The 18,387-nt window shown below is 34.4% G+C and overlaps 1 protein-coding gene across 2 annotated transcripts in view; it reads left to right on the top strand.

The window, feature by feature from the left end:
- The window catches only part of SUGCT (succinyl-CoA:glutarate-CoA transferase), a 771,296-nt gene that overhangs the window by 408,866 nt on the left and 344,043 nt on the right, over positions 1–18,387 (top strand). For both annotated transcript variants that reach the window (XM_023517742.1, XM_023517743.1), the window contains exon 12: positions 5,400–5,502. In XM_023517742.1, coding sequence (XP_023373510.1) covers positions 5,400–5,502 — 103 coding nt within the window. The remainder of the gene's footprint in view (positions 1–5,399; positions 5,503–18,387) is intronic.

The raw sequence follows: 18,387 nt of genomic DNA on the forward strand, positions 1-18,387 counted from the left end.
AGAGAGATTTTAGGAGAAAATAAACTGCTAATTCAAGCTTATGTGCCTTTTGTTCTTCACAAATACTTATATTTTCACTCAGTAAATATTGAGTGCCAACTATATTCTAAGTTCTGAAGATATAATAGTAAACAGTCCATTTCTTTAGTGTGAAAGAAGGTAATGATCTTGGGGAAAGAGACAGTCAGACAGATTTGAGACATACGTAAAATTGATGACTTGTTGGAAAGTGGAGGATTAGAGGTGGTATGTTTTTAACCAGCAGTCAACATAGTCTGTGAAGTGTGAAGTGCATGGGCCAGGACTGTGATAGTTACAGTGGAATGTAACTTAACCTTTGAAAAGTTGATCATATAGGACAATTATATTTGAGTTATGAGACATTATGAAATAGAAGGAGTTTCAGAGTTAGTCAAGGGTCTGAAATCAGGCAAGGGAGGAGTACTAGGTTTATGGAGGAAATGGAAATCGTAAAATCATTCATGGTCATGTTACATTTATGGGGATAATAGTGCATCTGGGTGTAATTATCTTATGGTAACTAGAAAAAGGGAACTAGGGAAATAAAGAGCAAGGCTGATAATATAGATTTGAGTGCCATAGGCAAGTAAAAGAGAGCAAAGAATATTGAGACTATCATAAAGAACTAACAAAAGAAATAGAAATGGCCAAAGAGGTATTAAGACAGCCAGGAAAGTATATTGTCAGGACCCAAGGGTAGAATAGTCAACAGCATCAAATACTATACAGGGAGGCAGGTTGCAAAGAATGAAAAAATATTGGATTTGACATGGGTCACTGGAGACCATCGGAGACCAGGTAAGAAAAGGTGTGTCAGACTTCAGAACCTCAGGTGTAATGATGGATTGGAAAAAAAAGAAATGGGATAGTAACTAATAAGGATAATAATGTCAAGAAAACTTTTTTTTCAAATGGGAACTTGTTTGTTATTGATAATTACATGGAAGATATTAAAAAAGAGTTAGATTAGATTTGAGAAGTGCCAGAGGAAGAGTATCTTGCCTCCTGTCAAGTTTCTTTCCCTCTAGTATCATCTTTCTATCAGTGCTGAGTAGTATCAGCCCCCTAATTAAAGAGTTTTCTGGGTTCTTTGTTGCCAGTGGAAATCCAGTGTCCTTAGCATAGCAGACAAGGCGCTTTACACTCTGGTTCCAACCTCCCTCTTCCATTTTACCTCTGCCCCACCCCCCCACCCCCCCTCCCCACCCCCCTATCCCCGGCCAAAGGAGATTTCAGATTCTTTACAGGTTGGATCTTTATACACATTGTCTTCTCTGCCTGGAAGATCATTCCTCTCATCGTTCCATGGAAAATTCTAACTTGTCTTTCAACACCTGGCTCAAATGTCACCTCATTTTTGAGCCCTTTCCTGCCTCCCTAGGCCCAGTGTAAATGTCTGTCTTTGGTGCTTCAGCCGCGAGTGGTTCCTTCATCTGTTTGTCTCAGCATCCTGCATTGCAATTCATCCATTTTCATAGCTGTGTTCTCCATTAGACTCTGTGATCTCTCAGCACAGAGACTGTCTTTTTTATTGTAATCTCCATGGTTGATACAAAACAAACTCTTGCTAAAAGCATCAAGAATGAATGAGTCTTAAAGTAAGGAAACATATATTGAGGTACATAAAATGGAAGTGAAGAAGTATATTAGTATAAAAAATGAACGGTTTCTCCTCTGCATTTTCTTTTTTTTAGGCTATCTGTGAGCATATATAATGCATACAATATGTGAAACTATGGATTCTGAATGTATTCTGCTACAGTCATTATGTATTAGAAAGTGGTTTTGAAGCTAAGCAGTCTCAGTGACCTCTGACTTTAAAAGCTATATGAATTTTAGTAAGTTAATTTCTCTAAACCTGAGTTTCTTATTGGTCAAGTGAAGATAATACTTAAAGTATAGTGTCAGTTGTGAGGATAAAATTGGCAAAATGTAGACTAATAAACTTAATAACCAGGATTTAGTTTTCACTGTTGTTACAGTTATTTTTGACTCCCACCTTCATGGCTAAGATCTCTTAGTTTCTCTCTGGTCTTCGATTTGACTGATTTAATACTTTAATCCATTTTATAAAGTAAAGAACTTTTTGTTTGTTTCCTAAGTTAAATTTTGATGTTGAGAAATTTAAATTCAAGTCTGTCTTTATGGAGCAGTGTTTCATCTGCCTAAATGATGCTATCTGATTAATAATACTCCCTGCATCAAGTAAAGTTGCAAAAATCTAGAATTAAATAGATAGACTTATTTAGTGAGTTGCCAATTAAGTCTGAATTGTTTATGTGTCTCCAAAAAACTTCCCAGCAGAGGCCCTACCTTCTAGGCTTGTTAAGCTGGATCGAAGGATATCCTTTTTGTCTTCTCGTCAGGAATCTATTGCCCTGTGTGATTTAGATCAGCTCTTTCCATTTTATAGAAGACTTTTTGTAGTTAATAAAAACATGTGCTTACAGCTTTTTTTGTGTAGATAAAGGAGAGGATTCCACATCCGATTTAGATTAAGAGTTAGATTTTGAGAAGAAAATAATGGATATGTCCTCTGGGAACAGTGGAATGCAGTGATGTTCTGTCTCTGACTGATTGAGTTTATGGCATTTAGGAACCCTTCCACACCCACACCCACGCAAAGACCCAAGAAGTGGTCACAACTGCAGCTACAGAGGCTGCCTCTTTCCCTGTTCTTATTTCCAAAGTGCATCTGTTGGTTTCTATAACATGAAATAAATCCCTCTCTTACGTCCAGTGGTGAAAAGCTTATATAAATACTAAAACTTCAATTATTCCCCTGAGTTTTCTATTGGCTAACCTGCAGCCATGGCTTTGTCTGGATATTGACATGCATTTTCTGTGCATATTGACATGCATTTTCTGTGCAGATCTTTCTGGCCAGGGTAAGTCCAATGGTGATAAATTCACTTGTCTTGAAAATGTATCAGACTAACCATTATAACACTCCATTTGTGAAAACTTAAATAATTGACAACCTGATTGAAAAGACTGCAGGTTCAAAGTATCTTTTATTCTCTCAGCATATTATCATTCTGATGATATATATCTATATCTTTTAGGAAGTCTTGGCGAGGAGATAACTTTAGTGTTGATTGAAAAGGAAATACGAATGTGAAGAATTGATTAGAAGCAGGACATTTACCTTTGCCTGTAGTATTCCCATGATTTTTTTTTTCTTTTGAAAGAATTTTTTTCAATAGTTAGAAGTGCAATATTTTATTCGGTACTAACTAGGTATAGTTAACATTCTGAGCTGAAATTAAAATGAATAATAATAAATTTTTTTATCCATAATATTGGAGAGAAAAATGGAAGACATTATGTTTAAACATAAGAATCAATGCTTTGTGTGTAGTGGGCACTCAGCAATGAATGCATAAATAGTATTAATTAGATTTCCAGTGAAATTTAATGCTATCTTCATTAAAATATTTATTATATCCTTATGTAAATTTTTATGCGATTGAACATCATTGTTCAGATAGTATCTATCTTAATAGAGGATACATTAATTCTATTTTTTCATTTTCTTTTTTTCTATTAGATGATGATTAGAGAAGTGTACTCCCCACTATTCTTTTGAAAATGGTGAAAGAAGTACATTTCTCTAATATAATTTTCTATGAGATCTGAAGATTTCAGGCTAATTCTACCTATGTATAAGAGAAATGAATAGATGTCCGTGAATACTCAGTATTTCTACTATAATTCCACTAGTTTTTCTATATTAGTAAAACATTTTAACTGCCAAAAATAATGTTTTTTAAAAGTCCCTTTGATCACCTACATTATTAATTAACTAAAAATAATTCACTATTTTAACAATTGACAATTTTGAAATCCTTCATATTAGAGACTATGTTTGTGTTGAGTTGTCCCTAAGGATCCAAGATTTTGTTTCTGTGTTCACTATTTTAACACAGAAGAAATATAAAACAGTAAATTTCATTAATGAATTTATTGCTCTTTCCTTAAAACCTAATAGAAAAAAATAAAGGAAATCAAAAATGCTTTTCTATCTGTGAAGTCTGGTTTCATTTATTTATTTATTTTTTTAGATACTTCTTTTTTTTTCTCTCTCTCTGTCTTTCTCTCTTCTTTCTTTATGGTTGGGGATTCATTGAGAGTACAGAGAACCAGCTTATGCTGATTGCATTTGTTAGGTAAAGTCCCCCTTATAATTATGTCCTGCCTCCAAGAGGTGTGTCACACACCGTGACCCTCCACCCCGTTCCCACCTTCCTTCTCTCTGCTCCCCCATTCCCTTAACCCCCCACTCCATGGGGGAGGGTCATCAATTGTCCTTATTTCAGAATTGAGTACAGTGGATTCTTGTTTCTCCATTCTTACGCTGCTTTAATAAGAAGAATGTGTTTCAGCTCCATCCAGGTTAATACAAAAGACATAAAATCTCCATCTTTTTTAGTGGCTGAATAGTATTCCATAGTATACATATAACACAGCTTGTTAATCCATTCCTGGATTGGTGGGTATTTAAGTTGTTTCCACAGTCTGGCAATTATAAATTGAGCTGCGATCAGCAGTCTAGTACAAATGTCCTTATGATAAAAGGATTTCTTTTTTCTTCTGGGGAGATGCCCAGTAACAGGATTGTAGGATCAAATGGGAGAGCCAGTTTGAGTTCTTTTCTCCATACTTCCTTCCAAAAAGGTTATATTACTTTGAAGTCTGATTTTAAATTACAGTAGGACATAAACAGATTTAAAGGACTAGGATGAATTTTATTTTGTGGGCTAAACTGAAATATCAGTCTTTGCATGCCTACAGTTGTTCTAATTAGCAAATTGCAGTGCAAATAAATATCTAAGGATTTTTTAAAAAACCCAATGGTTGTGGCTGTTAATTATTATGTACTTTTACATAGCTTTTCTTTCAAAACACCTACATTAGTTTATTTTTTGTTTTGAAGAGTAAGTGGGTTTATAAGTATCTACTTTAACCTGATATTCTATATGGGAGATCTAAAGGACATTTTGCACAATGACTTCATGCTCAAATTGCAATTATATTGTTGTTATATTTGTAATGGTTCATTTGGAGCTCAATTAGTACCATTTCTACACAACCTTTCTATTCCAAGGGACTCTGTCAGAGAGTTCATAGGGTTAGAAATAGGGGTAATTACATCTTCAATAGAGGATTTTAAAACCCTGGGACCTGAGTGGCTACTTTCACCATTGTAAGATCACTCAACTCATTTCATATAGACAATCTTCTCTAAAAACAAGGAATAAAGAGAGACTAAGAAACACATTTTATTACTGTTGGTTGTTAGGAAAGAGACCACATGAAAAAGAGGTTGTATTATATTCTTTAGATTATAAAAAATATCCTCTTTTGTCTGTTCCTAGGTTTGAAGAAGAAACAACCAGCAAGTGGTTATATCTTTTTGAAGGCAGTGGGGTCCCGTATGGCCCAATCAACAGCATGAAGAATGTATTTGCAGAACCCCAGGTTTGTTTTTTGAAGTATAGCAGCGTAAGAATTTGTCTCTCTTTTCTATCTAGGTGGATTTATATAAAAGTACATTAATTGATCTTAAGTTACATAACATGATCTTTCACTATTGCATTAAAATTGTGGGTCTGAGGTAAAAAGAACTAGCATTTACAATTATTTACAATCATATCTTTCTGTCTGTCATATTTAACGTATTGTTTTCCTTTGTCAGCTACTACATGAAGTTTTTGAAGTTAGGGCATTTATTTTTCCTGAAAAAGAGAAATACAAGTTGGGGTTAGGTACTCAGAAATTATTCTTTATAGAAAGAAAGATGAGAACTTTCATAGGTACAGCCCACCTCTGATCATATGTGTACCTTAAAATGTATAAAGCAAGTCATATTTAAGTCTGCATAGAAATCATTTTATGTGTAAATAAGTTTTTATTATTGGTCTATGGCATATATTAAGTCATTAGACCATTTTCCAAAATTGGAAGCATTGATATTAACTAACACAGGATAACAATTCTTCATATTATTGCAAAGTCTCTACAAACTTCCCTGTTTATCACCAAAAAGGAGATTCTAATTTCTGTAGTTCTAACATAAAAATATTTAATCGTACAGTGATAGTTATTGATAATTATACCCTAGTAGCAAGAGTAAAGTTGTTCTTGTTCATAAGTAAATTTCATTCTTTTTTGGAGTTTACATACTAAAATATATATATACAATTTATCTGGATTGTTAGAAAGACGAGAGAGTAATGTACTAGCATTGCTTTTTTTTTTTGAGACAGAGTCTCACTATGTCACCCTCAGTAGAGTGCTCTGGCGTGACAGCTCACAGCAACCTCAATCTCTTGGGCTTAAGCTATTCTCTTGCATTGCCCTCCCTAGTAGCTGGGACCACAGGTGTCTTCCACAAAGCCTATTTTTTTCTTGTTGTTGTTGTTAGTTGTTGTTTGGCAGGCCCGGGTTGGGCTTTAACCCACTAGCCCTGGTGTATGTGGCCGGTGCCCTAGCACTGAGTTACAGGTGCCGAGCCTAGCATTGCCTTTTCAAAGTAAGCAAGGATGACTATGGAAATTGTTAAGTAGGACTTTTCCATGTAAGAGGCAAAGGTACCTTCTTTCTCTATTGCTTATAGTGTTTGTTCTTTTTAGAAAGAATTCCATATAATTTTGAATTTTGAAAGGAATATAGAATTGTAGGAAGTGGTATAATAAAATAATATTTATTATAGAGAGTTTAAAAAACGTGTGAAATAGATTATTTTAAAAAATCCCTTAGGATGACATCTAAAAATGATTACTTAGGAAGTCTATTCATTTATTCAATTAGACTTTATTATACTGGTGCTAGGGGTTTAGTGTAAATTTAGTGTTCCTTGCCTTTCTAAAAAATAAATTCAAAGTTGACTAAAACTGGGTACATAATAAATATTTGTTGATGAATCAGCAAAGAATGAGTTGGTTAACTTTGGAAAGTATAGGCTTTTGAAATGAGCAAGTGGCTCTTGGTAGTCCTGAGTAGGGCTGACAAGCTGTGTCATTAGGGCTGATTAGAAAGCCCTTGGTGATACCCAGGGACTAATGGTAACATAATAGTGAAAACCATAGAGTCAAAGTTAGTGGGCAGTTTTAAAGCTTCTAGACTTTAGTTTCCTTAACTGTAAAATTGTGAAGTAGGATCTTATCCCTATATTGTTGAAAGTGTTAAAATAATGTTTAGATGGTAAACAATGCACAGTAGTAGCTCAGTCTTTCATGGTTATATTCTTGTTAAAAACATTTTCTTTGACTCACCTTTGCTTAGTGGATAGAGGCAAATCCAGTGATGTGGGGATGGGGAACACTAACTTAAAATCATACTCTATTGTCCTTTTATGAAAATGTATCTGCAAACTCTAACAAGAAATTATCAAACCTTCCTCATTTCTGATTACTGAAAATTGTTTTATGTTTAATTTTTCTTAAAAGTTTTTTCTAAGTATGATTTCCGTTTAAGGTATCCTCCCTTGTTTTCCCTCTGATGAGCTGTAGAGTTTCTTGGCCCTGGGTACATGGAACTGGCCACTTCTGTTCAGATGTGGGAATGCAACACTGGCGCCTGTGGGCCGCTCTCCATGTGCGCTGTGCCAGCACAGCTGCTAGTTCTACTGAAAATTGCTTTGGGTGAAGTACAAGCCTGGAACATGGTGCAGGAAGGGAGACTTTGATAAAGTGAAACTGGGTATGTCTAATAAAATCAAACAAACAAACAAAAAAACCAAAACCAAGGATTGGAACCCTTAAGGAATGGGAGAGAATTTGGTATACCTTCTTATACCATTTATATTTCGTCTGTAGTTTGACAAAAATGTACTTGCTAGTAGAAACTATTTCTAATCTAACATTTTCATCATAGCCTCATCATCTGAGAAAACTTGATTTTTTAACTCAACTGAAATAATAGATCACATTTCTTGGATAGATAGAAAGTTGTTTACCTTTGACTTTCTGATTATATGCTATGTGTAGACCTTTGCACAAACTGATCCTATAGGCATCCACTGTTAAGCCTAACCAAAAGTGCTGTGGGGGGAGGGGTTGGTCTGCATTTTTTGACACTCCTAAAAAGTTTTTATTTAAAACTCTTAAAGTGGTAGGTTTTTTTTGTTTGTTTTGTTTTTCTCCCTCAGCAACAAATTATCTCTGGAAATCTCAGTGCATTATAGAGGTATAGTATAGATTATCTGAGTATAGATTTTAATAGCCAGTCATTTCTTCCCGTGCTTTCTTAAAATATCTTCTTTTAATCAGGCCAAGATTGTGCAGTACATTAAAGGAATTCTTTAAAAGTTTCAAAAACTTACTAGATGACCTCAGTATGGTCCTATTTAACATACCCTTGGGAACATGTGCGTGAAATACATTGTGGTTTGAGGGTTTCCAACCCAAACAAACTTAAAAGAAAATGCAGATTTAATAGAAACTATTCAAATTCCTGCAAAAATAGGTATGGATCTCAATCACTGACAGGTTTTAAGATAATCAAAGAGAATGCAGCATCCTGTTTTTACGATTTCTCTTTAAATTATATGTTTGGTGGTTCTAGGTATCACCATCTTTAATTAAAATGCTCAATTAAAAAAATAAAATATGAATGATTGGTACCTCTGATTGATGTTTTTCTCTGTCCTTCATGCTACGGCCTGAGGGTATGGAAGAGAGGGCAATGGGTGCTGCAAAACTGGTGTTATTGAAGAGCCTTCACATTTCTACCACACAAGTTGAATATGTCAGGTGTAAGACATCACCCTGAAGCATCACTTCTGAGAACTATTGGGAGGGAAGTATCAGAACTATTGAAATATCACAGCTGGCCCTGATTTTAACTGTTGCCAAACACCTGCAGCCTCTACAAGGATACCAAAACAAAACCCCACCCTGTGGCCACAAGCCATCCCTTAACAACCCTTCCTTAACTTTGCATCACCATCAAAATTAATTTAACATTTTCTACAGAAACCTTATTCTTCCTGTCCCAGAAGGCCATTACAACTCCTTTAACAAATCTTTAGTATGGGATAAATATGTCATAGAAACAGAGTGAAGTATTGAAATATTTGATGGCCGAAACTATCTGTTTTCATCTCATTATTTGTGGAAGCCTGTGAAGTTGGAGCTTTTATTAATCTCTAGACTAGCTCATATTCTCTAAGTGATTTTGTTTTAGCACATTTTGGCAAAATATCTAAGCATCGGGGGGAAAAGCCCATTATTCACATAGTAAGCATCAGAAGCACCCAAATACAGAGCTGTTTTTCCAGCCCTTTCTATTATATATACACACACACATTTATTATACACATGTATTCATACATTTATACGTACACACATGCACTCTACTGATGCATTTGAAAAAACATGTTTTGAATGACTTTAGTTATTTTTTGTTGAAATGCAGTTGCTTAGTCCTTAGAGGGTTATACAAGTCAAGCAAAATTATATCATTGTCTCTAATATGGCTGAAAAATACATATAGACAGTGGTCCTTGCCACTGGAAAACTGTTGATGAAGATCTGAGGTAAAATAGTATGTCTGGAAATAATTTCTAGAAGACAAGTCAGATAAAAACATAAATTTTATATGTATCTGTAAATATACAGGACATATTTTAGATGATGCACAAATTCAGATATACTTACATGCTATGCAGTACGTGTATTATGTGTGTGCTTGTTCTATGATACCTAGGTATAATATTTTCAATTTTTGAAGAAGGAATTTGTTTTAGACTTAGGTAATTAAATAAAAATAAAACTAATTTAATTTGACTCTTTCTGGATAAAAGATTTAAATTTAAGAAATGAAATGATAACAATTCTAGAAGAAAGTATAGGAAAAACTCTTGACAATATAAACCTGGGAAGAGATTTTGTGAAGAAGATCCTCTTGGCAGTTGCAGTATTATAAAAAATAAATGAATGGGACATGATCAAACTAAAAAGCTAAGGGTACAACTGAAGCATACTTTCAGAAGGGGAGAAGATATTTGCATACTATAAATCTGACAAAGGGCTAATGACTAGAATCTTCAGAGAACTCAAATTAATCAACAAGAAAAGAGCAAATAGTCCCGTTTGTAAGTGAGCAAGAGACATGAATCAAACCTTTTCTGAAGAAGGCATAGGAATAGCCAATAAACATATGAAAAAATGTTCAACATCTCTAATCATCAAAGAAATGCAAATCAAAACCACCCTAAGATACCACCTAGCCCCGGCGAGAATAGCCTATATCACAAAGTCCCAAAGCTGCAGATGCTGGCATGGATGTAGAGAGCATGTATCTCTATACTGCTGGCAAGATTGCAAAATAATACAACCTCTATGGAAAGAAGTATGACAAATCCTCAGAAAGCTAAAAGTAAACTTTCCATTTGATCCTGCAATCCCATTACTAGTTATCTACCCAGAAAGAATAAAGAAAGTTTTACCATAAGGACATTTGAACTAGAAAGTTCTTCATAGCTCAGTTCATAATCACCAAGACGTGGAATCAACTCAAGTGTCCATCAGCTCACGAATGGATTAATAAACTGTGGTAGATGTATACCATGGAGTGCTATTCAGCCATAAGAAGATGGAGACTTTAGATGTTCTGTATTAAACTAGATGGAGTTGAAGAACATTCTTCTTAGTAAAGTATCACAAGAATGGAAAAGCAAGCATCTGATATATTCAATACTAATATTGAAGCCAGTAGGTAAACAACTGTACCTCCACATGAGAGAAAAACAAAATGGAATTCAAGTGGGTGAAGATGGAAAGAAGAAAGGGGAGGAGGGAAGGGGATTCGTATGCTCTCACCTAGTGGGCACAATGTAAAGGTATACAGCACACCCCCTGGGTGAAGGGCTCAGCCACAACTTGAACTTTACCTAACAAATGCAAACAATGTAACCTAATCTTTTGTACCCTCATATTAATCTGAAATAAAAAGATAGTTTAAAGCTTCAATTTTATATTATCCTATGAAGTGTAAGTCAGTATTCAATTTTATTTTGTTGAATTGAGAAAATTATCCTAGTGCAAAGAACTTTCTGTGTTATTATTTAAGAGAAAACTCATTGACATATTAAGAATTAAGGACTTAATATAGAAATACTGGAATTTTATCTTCACTTTTTTTCCTACAGATTTAAGAAATTTGGATGCATTTTGAATGGATATTGATTTATGTAAACTATCACATATTTATATTCACTTGTCTGATTGGAATGCTTTGAGCATTTTTTCATTGTTATTTTTGTGAAAGGGGAAAAACGTATGCTTACAGGCACAGGGGACCATAATCATTTATTCATTTATTGAGTCATTCTCCCCTTCACTTAGTAAATAGTCACGATGGCCTGTTCTGTATACAGTCTTGTGTTCAGTGTTTGGAAAAGGAAAGGGTTGATGGAAGACAGTGAATCAAGAGGACAAAGCTGTCAAATATTCAAGGAGGTTACAGAGGTAGAAAGTATTCAGTGTCACAGAAGAATTACACATAAATACTCTGATAATTTTTATTAGCAAGATATAATAGACATAAAGCATCACGAGTATTTCCTATTAGTGGTTTAACAGAATTTAAAATCTGACAAAGAGCTGCAGAATGTCTTAATCATAAAACTTGCCCAAAACTCTTTATTCTTTTAAATGCCTCTTGTAATTAGTTTATAATATTACTAATAAATTCCTTCCCAATGATTAAGAAGAAAATAATGGAGGCTTTTAGCTTTTACTATTTAGTGACTTTGAAATATTTGTGACCTTAGGACAGAGAGGATTTTTTTTTGTCTTGTGAAAGTCTATCTCTCTGTCTTTGTCTCTCTCATGTGCATACCCCAGCTGATTGAGGAAGCTCTGTGTATACGTTGTATTTTCTGAACATTTCAAAAATACTTAGAGTGGAGATATATTGCATAATCATTGAATTTTACAAAGCCTTGAATTTTTAAGCCAAAGTCATAATTTTTGAATGGGTAAAAGATAAAAATCAAGAAAGGTTAATATGGGCTGAGTATGGTGGCTCATACCTGTGATCCTAGCACTCTGGGAGGCCAAGGCAGAAGGATTCTTTGAGCTCAGAAGTATGAGACCAGCCTGAGCAAGAGCAAGATCTCATCTCCACTAAAAATAGAAAAAATTAGCCAGGCATTGTGGCCAGTACCTATAGTCCCAACTACGGGGAAGGCTGAGGCAAGAGGATCAGTTGGGCCTAGGAGTTTGAGGTTGCTATGAGCTATAATGCCATGGCACTCTAGCGTGGGCAGAGTGAGACTCTGTCTTAAAAAAAAATAGGTTAATATTGTTTGGCAGTATTTTGAGACCCAGAAAAGTAATCAGTATCAGCTAATTTTAGAAAATAGGTTAGCATGCTGCTATACAATAGGAAAAAAAAAATACATACATATATATATATATATGTTTCCTACAATAGGAGCATATATATAGTTTTAAAATATCTAGTGCCCAAATTAAAAAACAAAATAGCAAAATTAATAAACTTTAATCGTACATTTTATTTAACCTAAAATAGATTGAGTGGTGCTCAGGAATTGGCAAAAGTAGATTTCTAGGAATTATTCTGGTAAAAACTTTGTGCCTGAGAATTCATAAGCAACTTTATACAGACATATCCTCAAGTTTTTCTTTCATGATCTCCCTGGTAACATGTAGTTTTTGGAATGCCTCTGATAGGTACTTTGGCCAGAATGCTATGACTATAGTTAATGTTATCTCTTGTGTACTTCTACAATTGCACTTGTCTTTGGGGCCAGGTGGTAGGAAAATAGCAAGAGAAGGAGATCATTAGGATTTGGCTTTACCCTTTTGAAACGGTAGTTACTCCAAACCTAGAGCCTTTCCTTAGGGTTTTGACATTTACTGGCTCACATTGCCTCTGTTGTCACTGTGGCTCCTACCACTGTCACTGCATGATTGCTTGAGATCCAGGGGGCAGGTGAATGGATAAAAGGAGGAGAAAAAATTGGAGGTTTCTGCATTCTCTCTGAGTACTTTGCATTCTTTTCCCCAATTCTTGAGCTAGAACTAAATAGCTTCTCCTGGAGAAGCTATTTTTCTGTGTACCTTCCAGGACTCACTTCTTTGTTTGCTATGTGTTGCGTTCAGACCAGGAGATTAGCAGTAAAAAACTTACTAATCTTACCACTTGTTTGGTGGTATTTGAATTCTGTTCTTTTTCCTCAGTCCATCTGTTGCTATTTACTTTTGAATCCTCAAATAGCTGCTCCATGTAGTCTGTCCAGGTTTTATTACTGTATTCAGAGGGAGAGATGGTATAGACTATACTTACTACTCGACAATACCTGGAACCTGAATGTTTCAACTTTAAAGCATTATTTTCTTACTATTTTTTTATGTTTCTGAGTCATTTTTCTTGAAGAGAATCCTGACATCGTTGTTGAGTTAAAGTGCTCAAAATGTTCAGTTATTTTGTAGCTACTTATTATATAAATTAGAGTTTTCACAAAATATGGAACCCAAACAAAATATTGAAATAAAAGATATAAAAAGTTAATAAATGAAGAACAGTTGATTTTCCTATAGATTGTAAAGTGAGCAAAGGTTATAGCTTTGAACATTTATATTAATTTATTTATACTAATAGTGTTGCTTTTGAAAACTTTATATATTAGAGTGTTATCTTATGAAAATAAAATGTTTTTTGCTGAAAAGACAGAAAATCTTCTGATGTACATTAATGAGTGATTAGCTTGTTCTTAAACTATTTTCTTTAAATATCAATTTTTATATTTATCATGCAATTGTTTTCTGGTAAGTGCAATATTTTGGAATGAGAGCAAAAACAATTTTCAGAAAGAGGAGTAAGGTATCAGAGTCTGTAATAGTTACAGAGACTTAGAAAAAAAGTGAATTACTTTTTTCTTTTACTTCTGAGCATTACTAAATTATCTGTCCAATTTTTTACATCAAACAGAATATACGCCCTGAACATCTTGTGTTGCCAGTGAGTGAGGAATTGCTCACAAATGATAGGAACATGGCAGAAGTATAAAGCCCATTAAGTTTCCACATGGTTAAGGTGAGACAATTTGAGTATTAAAACAAATATAATCATATAAATGGATTGTCATTCATAGAATAAAGTAAATATCCATGAGTTCATACTAATGTAACTAGATAATTGAATAAATAAATAAATAATAATGTAAGGAAGTCTTCATTCTGTAGAATTTCAATAAATAAACATAGAAGAATGAGGGAAATAAAAAATTATCCCTAGGTAAACACTGCAGTCATCATCATTGTAGAAAAAAAAAATCATTGATGGATGCCAAATTCATGATAAGAAAAGGATTTTTATATAATCTGAATGTGTTTTTCCTTTTTGTTAATTACAAATAAAAAAGTAATAACTTCACAGTGTAGGAATTGCAGACACTAGTTTAACGAAAAGACACCAGAAGACAAAGATGGAGGAACTGTTTCCTATAAGAAGAGGCTAAAAAGACACAGAAAAGAGAAAATTAGTAAGATTCTTGCTGAAATTCATACAGTATTGTGTCAATTTTAATTTTTTTGTTTTGATAATTTTATCATGGTTAGTTAAGATGTTAATAGTTGAAGCTGAGTGGGGGTTTCATATGAGAACTATACTTTGAAACTTTTTCTAAGTCTAAAATTATTTCAAATAAAAAGTAAAAATAACACAAAAAAATTTCATTTCAGATAATTCACATTACATAAATGCAAAGACACAGAGCCTTGAATTTTTTTAAATTTTAAAGTATAAAGTGGCAAAGGGGGAGCCCTAAGTATATGCTGCAGGTTTTTTGAAGTGTCATTTCAAACTTATTGATTACAATGATTTCTGTTTTGGTGTTGCAAAGACATGAAACACTTGTAGTATAAAGCCTGAACTATTATTAATATATCTGAATCATAGTTGAGATTTTATTTTTTATGTCTGAGGACCACTAAGACAGCTTCACACTCAATCAAATGTTCAAATCAAATCTATTCTCCACACAATTGTAGTTGATCCCTTGTCAAGAATTTAAATGAAAGATAATTTAAATTCATTTTTCTTTACAAAACAGATTTTTGCTAATTTACAAAATGTAATTAAATGTTACCAGAATGCAGTTACTCCTGGAAGTACTTTTCTACAGATTCTCATTTTTGTAAAATAGACATGTCTCGTTCAACTTTTTTGAAAATGGTGTACCACCACAATTTGTTTAGTTGCTGTCCACACTAAAGTGTCAATAGTTATTGTAAGCCCTTCTCTATTATCAAGCAGTGATTCTCAAACAGAATGTATATTATAGTCACCTGGGGAACTTTTCTAAAATATAGATCCTGGAGCTCTAGCAGTAGGGATTCTGAAAACACAGGTCTAGGGTGAAGTTAGGGATATCTGGATTTGTAGAAGATTCCCCAAGGATTCTGTTGTGGAACCATAAAATACTTGCTAGAGGAAAGTGTGGTTATTATGAACATGGTCTTTACGGTCGGTCAGACCTGGCTTTTTGTTTAAGCTTTGTCACTTAATAACGTTGGGCATTACTCAACCACCCTCTGCCTTGGTTTCCTCTTCTTTAAAATGGGCATTTCAATGATTTATACCTCTTTTATAAATGAGTGCACGTAACTTAAAAATGATTGCAATATTTGATTAGTTTTTTAGGATGATTAGATGTTTGCTAGAAATGTGGTGAAGGGGAAGGCACTTCAGGTACAAGAAAAAACCAGCATAGAAATGGAAAATATAAAACTGCCTGGGGAAACCTGAGAAATTTAGGTAGTGTCTATGACTAGAGCATAGAGTGTGGATGAGAGATAAGAGATAAAAATGGAAAATCCAAGAATCAGTTGATGGAATATATGTATGCCAGGCTGAAAAGTTTAATCTGTATTCAAACTGTAGGATGATACAGTGTGATGCCATCTACTGAAGTGGAGCAGATGTACTCATGCCAGCAACAGTGTGTCCTGCTGATCCTGGGTCTCAATGGCCAAATCCTCAGGAGGATGAAGCCCAGGATGACATGGGATGTAGATATATCTATGTATACCTCTATATGACATATGTAGAGTATATCAGTCTTATGGTAGAGGTTCAGGATAGAAGATAGAATTGCTCAGGCCCAAGCCACATTTAACACAAGCTACCAGAAACATGCATTGTGAGATTTCCTGGGAACCTTCCCAATGTAGCTATTCATTCCTTATTTTATACCCTGTCAGCTAAAACTCTGGGCCTGAGCCTCTAATAAACTAAAGTTCTGATAGTCTTCAAGCTACAGATGACCAATGAGTAAACACTATGAAGATGTGTATTATGCTTCAGGTTACAGGAAATCAGCTGCTTCAAAATGGATATGTATGTGGGCTTCTTGGGGAGTAGTATTTATTGAGCTACAATTAGACTGATATAACCCTTTCTAAGCTCTGTTCCTAGCCATCTTGGATTGTAAAATTTGTTTTATAGAGCTTCCTCTGGGATAAAATTCAGTTCCTAGTCCTAGGGAGTTCCATTTTACTTATTCTAAGATTATCACTAATGTAGGGGGAAGGCAGGACCTAACTGCAAGGGCACCCATGTGCAGGAGCAAACACAAGCTAGGCAGGATGCTCTTCTTTATAGGGATCATCTTACACAAAGCACTCAATGACTTCATGGCTTTGAAAAAGTAACCTTCTTTCTGAAAAATTTATAAATGCAACTGGAGCCTATTGAAGTTAGGGGATTCTCGTAGAGATAGTGGTGATTATCTGGTTTCTAGGCTCAGAGAAAAATTTTTATGAAAACTTTAGTAGAAGTACTATTATATAAGTATTATATTTTTTTCGGAGATTCAGAAACTTATATAAGGAAAAGACCATGCCCTGAATTGAGGCAGATGTTCCCCTTGGGCTAGGCTTTATGGTACTGAAATGGAGTTTGTTGTCTGAGACTTGAAATTATTCAAGTTCACTTATTATCAGATATTTCATGAGCGCTAACTATGCAAAGCAGTATACTATGCAGAAAAAGGAATCATAATATTTGGTCATAGCTATTATGAGAATAATTAACAAACAAGAATACCAAATTATTTATTTTCTGTGAGAGAAGTATTTGCTTCACAGCCTGCAATACATTGTACCTATTTGCCAAGGCATCCTTTTCAGATATTAAGGAACTTAAGGTGAGCCACATTAATAATCAGGAGATTATTAATAAAGAAATCAGGAGATTGTTGATAAAGATGAGATTTAAGGACGATTGGAGTTTTTTATAAAAGCATGTTATTTTTATTTTTAAATTTGCAGTGATTAGAGTCATGGGAAATTGTGAAGATGGTATAAAGAGGTCCCATGGATTCCTCACTTGGTTTCCCTCAATGATTACATCTTAATATAATCATATATTTTTATTATAATAACAAAACCAGGACTATGACACTGGTAGTGTGTGTGCAGCTCTGTGTCATTTTATTACGTGTGCAGATTTGTTGTAACCATGTTCATAGTCAAGATACAGAACTGTTCCATCACCACGAAGATCTGCTTCATGTCACCCCTTATAGTCATACCCAGCCACTCCTCCTCCTTAATCCATGGCAACCATCAATTTGTCTCCCATCTTTGTAATTTTGTCATTTCAAGAATGTTGTATAAATGGAATCATATAGTATTTAACCTTTTAAGAAAACAACTTGCTCGGGCGGCACCTGTGGCTCAAAGGAGTAGGGTGCCAGCCCCATATGCCAGAGGTGGTGGCCAAAAACTACAAAAAAACAAACAAGCAAGCAAAAAAACCCAACTTGCTTTTGATATTATTCACATGCCATGAAATTTACCCTTTTAAAATATGAAATATAATCTATGGTTTTCAGCACATTCACAGAATTGCATGACCATGACTACTATTTGATTTCAGGATATTTTCATGACTGTTAAATGGAACCTTATTAGCAGTCACTACTGCCCATTCTTCTCCACCATTGTCCCCTAGGAACCATTAATATACTTTCAATGGATTTGCCTATTCTGGACATTTCATATAAATGGAAACATTCAAGATGTGTCATTTTGTGAATGTCTTCTTTCAGTTGGAATAATGTTTTCAAGTTTATTCATGCCGTAGCATGTATCAGTATTTTATGCATTTATATGGCTGTGTAGTATTCCATTACATGGATGTATTGAATTTTACTTATCCATTTACCAATTAATGGGCATTTGGGTTGTATCCATGTTTGCAATATTACGAATAGTAATTCCATGTAAACTAGTGCCCAAGCTTTTGTATGGGCAAATGTTTTCAAATCTCTTGAGTATGCACCTAGAACTGACCACATTTTCTTAATCTCCTTATGAACTGACAGGC

This window comes from Otolemur garnettii, unplaced genomic scaffold (assembly GCF_000181295.1).
Source record: "Otolemur garnettii isolate 467f Iridium unplaced genomic scaffold, OtoGar3 scaffold00119, whole genome shotgun sequence".
NCBI lineage: Eukaryota > Metazoa > Chordata > Mammalia > Primates > Galagidae > Otolemur > Otolemur garnettii.